General features: G+C 35.3%; 1 protein-coding gene across 1 annotated transcript in view; it reads right to left on the bottom strand.

Annotated features, from left to right (window-relative positions):
* The window catches only part of Iqub (IQ motif and ubiquitin domain containing), a 77825-nt gene that overhangs the window by 29262 nt on the left and 36582 nt on the right, over positions 1-11981 (bottom strand). Inside the window, exon 9 of the mRNA XM_033758023.1 lies at positions 3842-4017. Coding sequence (XP_033613914.1) covers positions 3842-4017 — 176 coding nt within the window. The remainder of the gene's footprint in view (positions 1-3841; positions 4018-11981) is intronic.

The following is an 11981-nucleotide window of genomic DNA, read 5'->3' as shown; positions in this document are numbered from 1 at the left end:
GGGAATCCATAAAACAGACACAAACATATTTCCAGATTAAAAACTCCATTGAAATTTACACAGCAAAAAGAGCCAATGTTAAGACAGAATTTTAGATATAGAAGACAGGATTGAAATTAGTGACCTAGAGAAGAAACATTCCTTAAAAATAGTAAGGGACAATGAGAAATCAATCTAACAGCTGCTAGATGATGTAAAGAAGAATAGCATAAGACTGATCAGAGTCAATGAAGAAATGGGAGAGAGTGCAAACAACATAAAAAACTGTTCACAGAAGTAATGGCAGAAAACTTCCCAAGCAGGGGAAAAGTAATTGACATACAGATAAGTGAGGCATATAGAACTCCAATAAGCCATGATCAAAAAAAAAACAAAAAAACAAAACAAAAAACCTACATCTAGGCATATAACAGTTAAGATTACAGAAGCCCAAAAGAAGAACAAAATTCTACAAGCAGTCAGAGAAAAGAAACAAATAACATACAAAAGAAAGCCCATAAGAATCACAGCAGACTTCTCAATACAAACCCTCAAGGTAACTAGAGCTTGGAGGGATGTATTTCAAGCCCTAAAGGAAAACAACCTCCAACCCAGATTGATGTACCCTCAAAACTATCAAAAGTGATGGAGAAATAAGATACTTTCATGACAAAGAGCATCTTAGGAACTTTAAGAATAGCAAAGCAACACTACAAAAAATTTTAAACAACATCCTAGGACAAGTCAATGAGAGTCACAACCCCAGGAAGCCCAGCAGAATGAATCCTTCAGGCATGACAAGAAATTAAATACAAAGGGGAAAGATCCAACAAAAAGAAAAAGTCATGACAAGGATAAATTAACACATATCTGTTATAACCATCAATGTTAATGGTCTCAATTCACCAATCAAAAGAAATAGACTGGCAGAATGGGTCAAGAAGCAAGATCTAACAATATGCTGCATACAAGAAACACATTTAATTCAAAAAGAAACCCATAGACTGAAAGTCAAAGGGTGGAAAACAATGTTCCATTTGACAAGAACCCCCCAAAATGCCGGAGTAGCTATCTGCTTTGCAGATCAAATGGACTTCAAAGCAACACTGATTAAGAGAGACAAAGAAGAACACTCCATCTTTGTAAAGGGAACAATCCACGAGGAAGAAATGACAATCATAAATACGTATGCACCAAATACTAGTTCACCCATCTATATAAAACAAATACTAACAGACATGAAAAATCATATAAACACTAATACAATAGTAGTGGGAGATCTCAATACCCCACTGTCACAAATAGTTCAACTAGACAGAAAATAAAAAATGAAATACTAGAACTTAATCAAACTCTTGAACAAATGAACTTAACAGATATTTACAGTGTTCCACAACACAAAATCAGAATACACATTCTTTTTGGCTGCAAATGGGTTGTTCTCCAAAATAAAACACATACTCATAGAACATGTTTAAGCAAGTGCAAAGGAACTGAAGTTATCCCCTATATATTATCAGACCATAGTGCGATGAAAGTGGAGATCAATAATAACAGAAACAACAAGAATTTCATAAACACATGGAAATTGAACAACACACTTCTGAATAACCAATGGGTCACAGAAGACATTAAAGAAGAAATCAGACAGTTTCTAGAATTAAATGACAATATTAGTACAAAATTAAATAATATAAAAATTTATGGCACACTATGAAAGCAGTCTTATGAGGTAAATTCATAGCAATGAATACACATATTAGGAAAAGAGAGCAAGCTCAAATAAACAACCTGAAGCTGAATCTCAAACTTCTAGAAAAAGAAGAGCAGAACAAACTGAAAATGCATATAAGGGGTGAAATTATAAAGATCAGAGCAGAAATTAATGCAATGGAGCCAAAAATAACAATACAAAAAGATCAGTGAAGCAAAGAGTTGGTTCTTTGAAAGAATAAGCAAAATTGACAAACACTTTGTCAACCTTATCAAAAAAAGGAAAAAGACCCAAATCCAAGCAATTAGGAATGAAAAGGGGAGAAACTATAATGGACCCAGCAGAAATCCAAAGGATCATCAATACCTACTTTGAGAACCTATACACCAATAACATGGAAAACACAGAATAAATGGATAGATTCTTAGATACATATGCATTACCAAAGTTGAACAAAGAAGACCTAAAATTCTAAACATCTCAATATCAATCAACAAAATTGAAAACGTAATTTAAAACTTACCAACTAAGAAAAGCCCAAGCCCTGATGGCTTTTCTGCTGAATTGTACAAGGCATTTAGAGAACTATTGTCACTACCATTTGAATACTTCAAAGAAACTGAAAGGGAAGCAAAACTCCCAAATTCATTCCTGGAAGCAAGCATCACCTTGATCCCCAAAGTAGAGAAAGACCCAACTGAAAAAGAGAACTATAGACCAAGCTCACTAATGAACATAGATGCAAAAATCCTTAATAAGATACTGCCAAATAAGCTGAGGATATAGTTCCGCCGCTACCTGCTTTGCAAGCACAAGGTCCCAAGTTCGATCCTTGGTATGCCCCCCAAAAAAATTAGAACAGTACTGCCAAATAGAATGCAGATCATCAAGAAGATCATACAACCTAATCAAGTGGGATTCATCCCAACAATGCAGAGATGGTTCAACATACACGAATCAATAAATGTAATACACTATTTTAATAGTATACATATTAATAGAGCCAGGGGGAAAAAAACATATGATCATCTCAATAGAGATTAATATAGTAACAGAGCCCAGGGCAAACACCATCTCAATAGATGCAGCAAAAGCATTTGAAAAATTTCAATACACATTCATAATAAAAACTCTATAAAATGGGAATAGATGGTCTCTATCTCAATCTGATAAAATCCATCTATGAAAAAATCAACAGCCAAATCATAATAAGTGGTCAAAAACTGAAATCCTTCACACTAAAATCAGGAACAAGACAAGGATCTCCACTATTACCACTCCTGTTCAATACAGTAGGAAATTAGATATATAGGTTGGAAGTTTCTGAGAGTCTAATATGAAACCAGAACCATAGTTAACGGCAAAGACAAACTGCAATCAAACAGTTAAGTATGTAAGTAAGATGAGAGTGGGATATTTAAAGTCTCAAAAAATGGTTTGTAGCAACAAATATCCTGAGAGAGTAAGACACATAGAACTAGAATCACAGGAGGCTAATATCTTTGGGAACTGCATCCTTTTCTTCAGGCTGCATTGGCCTTTAATTGTTTGGAAAGATCAGGTTTATAAAAGGAAATTTGTTACTATGGAAACAGGCTATTCAATATCAAACAGGCAGTTTAGACCACAAATGGGTAATTACTTTAGTTTTTCTTTTAATTGCATGTTTTCATGGTCTTCAATAATTATATATTTTTTTGGCTAGAGATTTCCAGTCAATAGTGTGGCAAGTCAGCAGCAACACTCATTCTAGCTGTTTTCCCCAGGTTGCTTACTATTGGGGCACCCAGACCCTGAAATTTTGTGATTTTAATACTCTGTATTTCATCCAAATGTGCAACTCATATTATTCCTGTAGTCAGCCTAGGTCACAGGAAGGTGTCTCCATCCTTTCTTTCATGGCTAACTGTCTTTAGTGAAGAACATGTTAATTTCATGTCACTTATCAATCTTTATTCCAGGCTGCAGCTAAAAATTTACAACTATATGAGAAGAAAAAACACTTGGAATGCAAAGTAATGTTATCAAAATACTAAACAAAAATTCATGTAAATTTTTACACTATAAGTATCTCCTTTGTTTGGATCATTATTCCACATTGTTAAATGAGAATACATTTATATTTTAAATAGTAGTTATTTCACTAACCTTATCCAAAAAAGCTTGTATGACTTCTTCCTGGTTGTCCATACAAGCAATATATCTATGTCTGCCAATGGAAGCAATTATCTGGGTCTCTTTTTCCAAAAGTTCACACAAAGCAGCTTTCCTTTCGACTCCAGTAAAACGTTGGTTAATGCGTGTAAGTTCTTCTTGCCGCCAGACTAGAACAATAACATGAAAAACTCTTAAATTTTAAAACCCATGTCTTTACAGAGCATTTTTACCATCACTTCCTAACAAAGGCCATTTTATTTTTTAATCATTTTAGTCAAAATTATACGTAAATAGAACGACTCACATGAATGGATGATGGATGGAGGGAAAAAAATGGAATCTGAAAGACTTCAAGCAATAAAAATAGACTGGAACAAACAGAAGCCAACGAAAATCAGCACCAATAAATGTCAAATTATGCCTTCAAGTATGCATACACACTCCCCAGCACTGAAAAGAAATATGGCCTGGGTTTTGTGGTAGCCATGAATGTGAGCTGCTCAAACTCTCCCTTGAGGAAAGAACCTCTCAAAAGTAGTAGAGGCAGCTGACAGTTCCAACTATTCAGACCTGCTGTGATGTTGGGACGGAGGTCACAATCTGCCTACAAAACTCTAAATGACTTAGAACCATGAGGAAATTAATGTCTGGCTGTGTCTTCCTAAAGGTGCACTCTTCTGCAGTCTCTCATAACAGCGCTGACCTTTCAGCTGCCTCACTTTCGGAACCTCTGTAACCCATTCTTTTTCCTTCACTCTCTCAAGTTCCTCGACTGTCCAGCATCATCTAGGTCTAAAGATTTCCCTTGCTTTCCCTTCCCCTCTCCCCTCTCATTTCTTATTCCATCTTGGTGTCTGCTTCTCTAAGGACCTGAAATGGCAGTTTTATTTAGCATAGTTGACTATAGCCATTGCCTGACAGTAATACCCACAGTCATTTACTTGCCAGCTTCCACTTCTTCACTAAACCCTAAGTAACAGCAGCAAATGTTATAAAATAATTTACTCTGTGCTCAAATCAATGTGTTACATAATAAGATACCTATGCTATTTAAAGCTTTGGTTACTATCAGTAAATATGGTATCGATGGAATATGACTCAAAACCAAACCATAATATGTACACTAAAGAATATTTAAATAAACTCATTTTATCAAGAGAGTAACACCCCCCCCAGAAATGCAAGGATAATTCAGCATACAAATCAATAAATGTGACACATCACATAAATAAAAGCAAGGACAAAAACAATGTGATCATCTCAGTAGATGCAGGAAAAAACTTAGACAAAATACAAATCTTTTCATGATAAAAACAATGATGAAAATAAGTATAGAAGAACCTTATCCTAATCTGATAAAGGCCATTTATGACAAGTCTATTGCCAACATCATATTAAATGGAGAATAATTGAAACTTTTCCCTTGAAAATCAAGAACAAGACAAGGATGTCTACTATCACTACTTTTGTTTAACACAGTACTAGAAATTAAGGGCAGGGGCCAGGGATTTAGCTCAGTGGTTCAGTGGCCTGGCTTGCAAGCACAAGGACCCGAGTTCAATCCTTAGTACCAAAAAAACAAAAAAAAACAAAAAAACAAAAAACAAAACAAAACAAAAAAAACTATATAGAAATTAAGAGCAAATAAGCAAGAAAAAGAAATAAAAAGGAAATGTACAGGAAAGGATGAAGTCAAATTACCATTATTTACAGATAACATTCTATACATAGAAGACTAAAAAATCCATCAAAAGACACTTTGAATTAATAACCAAATTCAGTAATATACATATAAAACCAATACACAATACTGTTTGTGTCACTAAGAAAGAAATTACCCACTGAGAAAGAAATTAAGAAAAATGCCATTCATAATAGCACCAAGGAAATTACTTACAAATAAACCTAAGGAAGTGAAAGACCTCTACAGTGTAAACTACAGAGCTCTGAAAAGTAAATCAAAGAGGACATCATAAAATGGAAGATATCCCCTGTTTCCCAGGAAATGGGGCAAGTTCCTGGTACACAGAAACAATATTGGGTCTAAAGGTCAAAGTGGGAGACATTAGCATCTGGGACCTAAAGTAATACTACAAAACGACTGTGAGAAAAACAGCACGACACTGGCACAAAAAACAGACATGAGGATCAATGGAACAGAAGAGAGAATGCAGAAACAACTCCATGTACATTCAACTACTTGATCTTTGACAAAGGAGCCAAAAGCATACACTGGAGGAAAGAGAGCCTCATTAATATATGGTGTTGGGAAAACTGGCTGTCCACATATATAAGATTGAATCTAGACCCTCATGTCTCACCATGTACTAAACGAAAATCAAAGTGGATCAAAGAACTATATGTTAAAACAGAAACACTTAACCTGCTGGAAGATAAAATAGGTAAAACTCTTTAAGTCAGTCATAAGCAAAGACTTTCTGGAAAATAGTCTCAAGAATCAACAAATGGGATCACATCATATTAAAATGCTTTTAAGCACCGTAAAAGAAACAACCAACAAAATGAAGCGACAGCATACAGAATGGGAAATTGCCAGCAATTTCTCAAAGGACTCATTCCTAAAATATATAAAGAACTAAAAACATTTAGACCCATAAAATAAAGATCCAATAAAAAATGAGCAAGCAAAATGAATAGACACTTCAAAGAAGTACAAATGGCCACTATATATGTGAAGACATGCTTTATATCATTGGCCATTAGAAAAGTGCAAATTAAGACAACACTGCCATTCCCTCTTCTCAGGAAGAATGGCTTACATCAAGAAATCAAATAATAACAAATACTGGAAAAGCTATGGGGGAAAAGGAACGCTTCTACACTGCTGGTGGGAATGTAAGCTGGTACAACCACTATGGAAATTATTGTGGATATACATGAAACTAAAAATTCCATTTGACCCAGCCATTTCCCTTCTCAGCATCTTCCTAAAAGAGTTAAAGACGTCTTATTACAGTGATCCATGCATACCCATGGTTACAGCAACACAGTTCCTAATATCGAAATCTTGGAAGTGCCCTATATATCCATCAGCAGATGAACGGATAATGAAAATACGGTGTTTACACACAATGGAGTACCACTCAGCCACAAAGAAAGACGGATACACTTTGAGACCATAACATTACGTGAGGTAAATCAGACATACAGGTTTACACATGACACTGTTTTGCTTATACGAAAAACAGAAAAGTATTTATTGTATATAAATAAAAAATAAAATAATAGATAGATAATATGAAGTGGGGAGATAGATCTTTTTCAAAGGGTAAGGGGACCGAGAGAGGAGAGAGGAGGGGGAAAAGGAAGGGACAGGTGATGAGAAAATGAATTAATACTTATCATATACATGTATCAAGTACACATAAGGAATGTAAGCATTCGATACTGCAAATATGTATTGCAAAAGTAAGGGAATCAAATAGGTAGAGTGGGGTGGGACAGAGGAAAGGGGGATCAAAGGGGAATTAATCTGTATTATGTACATGTACCGACCGCCCCACAAGGAATATAAACATCATGTACTACACACATGCACTAACAAAAATGTCTTAAAGATTAACACCATGCTCTACACCACAACATAAAGTATGAATTGCTAGGTCCTACTTCAAATTTAAGCGAATCAAAATTTCTGATCCCAGATATATACATTTCAATAAGTGCTACATTCCATTCTTATATACACTAAGTTTGGGAAAGAAAACTCTTTTGATCCCACATTTCAAAAATGTGGGATGTTGGACCAGAGATTTAACTCAGTGGCCCAGCATCTGCCTGGCAAGTGCAAGGTCCTGAGTTCAAGTTCGATCCCAGGTACTAAAAAAAAGTGGGATGTCAACCTGATTGATACTAACAGAAGTAGAGAGTTGGAAATAACTTTAGAAATTATATTTCTCAACTCTACATTTAAGAAAATATCCTTGTCTCAGTGTCTTGGACAGGTATAGTTTGCCCAGATTCTGTAAACTAGTGCTAAGACCAGGGTGGGTAAATTATACTCACCTTGGTCTGACACACCCCATCTCAAAGGGATGTGAGAATGTAAAGTAGTACAATCACTGTGGAAATCAGTGTGGAGATTCCTCAAAAATCTGAAACTAGAAGTTCCATTTGGCCCAGTTATTCCCCTTCTTTGTATACACCAGTGGTCATCGAAGATGGCTGACACATCCCACTTATATTTTCCCTTATCTGAACACAAAGATGTGCATTTCTTAATTTGCACATCATTTGGAATCACTTCCTCATACTTCTAGGCCAAGCTTCTCTGGTTTATCAGAGAGCATCTTGAAATATGTCATACAATGTTATCTGTGGAGATGGAAATTGGCTAGCCATCCCTCACCTAAGTCCTGACAAATGGTAAGAGAAACATGGAAGGAGGAAGAAGAAGAAAAAGAGACTTGAAACAGGACTTGCAATCAGCAAAGAATCAGATCTTTTATGGGGAAACCTTGAGGGATGTCTAAGACACATTGCAGATACTACTGAATAAATGGGAGACACTGTCACAACAGTGCACAGTCGTCCTTCAAACTACTGCTAGGTCATCTACGCGAGTGGATATTGATTGTAGCCGAAGAGACACATTGCAGATACTACTGAATAAATGGGAGACACTGTCACAACAGCGCACAGTCGTCCTTCAAACTACTGCTAGGTCATCTACGCGAGTGGATATTGATTGTAGCCGAAGATGGTAAATCTCAATTTAAGTGATTAAGAATTAGATGAAAGGGTAGGCTGTGGAGCTATTTGATAATTCATCATACCTCAAGAAGGTCTTGGAAATGCTTTCTGAAAAATGTCAAACTTTATTTTTAAATCACTGCAGAAGATAGTACAACTAAAATGGTTTGTGCAGAAAAATAGAAAAATGAATTTTTTAAACAAGATGGAGAGAAGCAAAACAAAGCATAATAGCATGTTTACACATATAAAATGGTTATATTTTGTTGAAAATAGAATAGAAAAATTTTGTAAAATTTCAACGACATGATGTTTTCAGGGAACACGACATCAAACATGAAACGTAGAAGTTTGCAAACATGATCAAAAAAGGAAGAAGAAGCAGAAATAGGAACATATAAACTGGGCACTTTTTCTATTCTGTATGACTGTTTAAAGATCACTGAGAACAATTTTTCTCTCTGGAGAGAAACTTGAACTTTAAACTAAGTCTGTGCTACACTCTTTGTATAAAATGAAAATAAAACATAGGTTGGAACAGTGGCCTACTATTCTTTTTCTGAACAACTATTCAAAAAAATCACTGTAGTCTTTGACATTTATCATAAGCTTCATTCCAAGTGTTTTGGATTTTCAGAACTATTCCTTAAAATTTCCATTCTCCTCTTCTATTAACCCTCTCAGAAGATGCAATCTTAGTTTGACTTTGCAGTGCACCCTCTGGCCTCACGCTTTCAAGATCAGAATTTCAGAGATTCCTCCCTTTGGAAAATAGATTCATTTTCCATACATAGGATGTTGATGCATCTGTTATGGTTTCTGCCTAGCTGATCTAGATGTCCCCCCAAAATTTCATGTAGTCATAGGTGGGGCTTTTCAGAGGTGGCTGGCTCTGGAGTGTGTGATGCTGGGATCAAGGATGAGATGCTGGGGGTTGTTGATTCTTGATGAGATTCTGGGGCTAATGCTGCTTAATCCTGGGTGTGCTACTCACTCTAAGGTCAGGTCGCCGGGAGAGACTATAAGGAACAGGTTGCTGTTGTCACTGCTTGTCTCTTGTTGCTCCACGACTTCGTTGCTTGTTGTCTTCTGCTTTGCTGCCATCTGCCCATCATGAAGCATTTCTCCTCTCTGAGGCCCCTCTAACACACCACCCTGCCTTGGAGCCAGCCAACTACAGACTGAAACCTCTACCAACCATGAGCTACAATAAGCCTTTCCTTTTTAAACTTTGGGTGTTGGGTATTTTGTCCCAGCAATGAGAAAAGTAACTAAGACAACACCTTTGTGTTCTTTCAAGATGTCCTCACTCGAGAATACAACAGAATATATTTTCTGGCCTCACTGTATCAGCCTTCTGTTTACAGAACTCCCACTCTCTCCTCTCCTAATCGATAGAGGAACAATAATTTCAAAGTTAGACCAGAATAAGCAGTAACTTCCTTTTTATTCTTATGTGTGCACTACAGAAAAATGCCCTGTCTTTTCCTCAATTCCTAGATCCCTCTTTTCCAGTTAAACTATTCAATAATATAACAACAAATACCACTCAGTGCAGCTTACTATTTGTGAGGTTCTGTCCCAAGCATTTCATGCATGAGTTCATTTAATCTACTGACAAGCCAATAAAGCAGGTGCTATTAGTCCCCATGTCACATAAAATGATATTAAGAAAAATAGATGCTACATACCTTGTTCAAGGTCACACCACAAATACATGGTAGGGCTAGAACTTAAACTTGTCAGGTCTAACTCTGCAGTTCACAGTCATAACCACTGCAATCCTGTCTCTCAAAATCCAGGTCATCCTTGCAGTTGTGCACAGGCCTTTGTAATGTGGACTTACCAGTTGGTTTACTACTATAGGGGTACATTTACTTAATTAGTCACCACACTCGGCTTCTACACAGAGATAATCTATTATTATATTGTCAGAATTATCTTTTAGGGTCTTGTGATCTCCATTGTGGCTATAGAATCAAATCTATTTTTCTCTGAGTTTTAAGGAGCCTGTTTCCCTGATTGGTTATTATACCTGTCAAAATTTTATCACTTCTTTGTCAGTTCAAAATGCTCAACAATTTGTAAGCAATTATTACGTGACAGGAACTGTACAAGATTGCATGGTGCATACAAAGTGAGAATTACAGTCTCTTCTTGAAGAAACTAACATGTTTCCTTGCCTCTCCCTAGTTGGACAGATGGTGAAGTCCACAAGCAGAGAATTTCTGCTTCTCTTCTCACTTACCATAACTTCAAAGCCTAACGTTTTTCACTATTAGGTTTAAAGACTTCTTTTGGATATATATGTCCTTGACATAAGATTATGGTTCTCTTGTATTCAATTAGATACAATTGAAATGTATGCATTCTCTCACTGTAACACTCCAGACTTGATTATTTTCTCATCAAGTTGCAGGGATATTTCAGAACATACTAAGTTTATATAAATTTTTTTAATTAGAAAACATATTTCCTTTTATTAAAATTTCAGGCTTTAACATCATCTCTGTAAATTAGAAGATAGATGTCTGAAGCTGTAGTGTTATTTTTGACCCTCCTTTTATAACCTCTTCCTTTCATGTTATTTAGTGTTACAGTTTTTCCATGGTATTTCTTTCTCCTTTCAAATTTCAATTCGAAATCATGCTGATCTGGCCAAGGACTTGCCAGTCATGTTCTTTATAAGAATCCTCTCTGTCCTTTATCAGGAATACATTATTCAAACACTGTACAGCTTGATCTTACCAGCAAGAGGATTTGTAAATTTAAGAACTAAATTATATTATTAAAGTTAAGGAAATCTGTGACTGATGAGTTTGTTATTTCAAGGTAGCTTTACCAACCAAAAGAACTTTAAGAAATATAACAAAATCTGTACACTGTATAGATTAACAGTTTGTTAATGAAGAGAAAAACTGTTTGCTTGTGGAAATAATAACTGAATATTAATGTTACAGGATTATATAAATATTCCCCACAAAAATAAAAATCAAGTGATATAAGTAAACCTATTTTATATACCACTTTTATATCCGAAACCTTTAGAATCAAAATAAATCTAGGTCAGTAGGTTATTACTTAAGCTATTCTGGAAACCTCAAAGAGCAATATATTATCATCTTATATAAAAATTTAAATTCTGGATAAATCTGAATATATACATATATATAATATATATGCAGATTTTTCATTTGTTACATTATTAGTATGATGTATTAAGACAATCAACTCAATCAAGCTAATTGGAAATGAATATAATGGACTTAATTCCAATAAAATTCTTCATTAGATTAAAAACTTAAATCTCAAAGAAGGGATAGGAAAAAAAAAGAATAGAAACAGCTGAACAACTCATTTTACATCTGATACTAGAGTTTCTAGAACTACAGAGAGATGACATTAAGTAACTATAAAA

This window comes from Fukomys damarensis, unplaced genomic scaffold (genome assembly GCF_012274545.1).
Source record: "Fukomys damarensis isolate Sample0158 unplaced genomic scaffold, DMR_v1.0_HiC HiC_scaffold_4, whole genome shotgun sequence".
NCBI lineage: Eukaryota > Metazoa > Chordata > Mammalia > Rodentia > Bathyergidae > Fukomys > Fukomys damarensis.
This window is presented reverse-complemented; position numbering and strand designations above follow the sequence as displayed.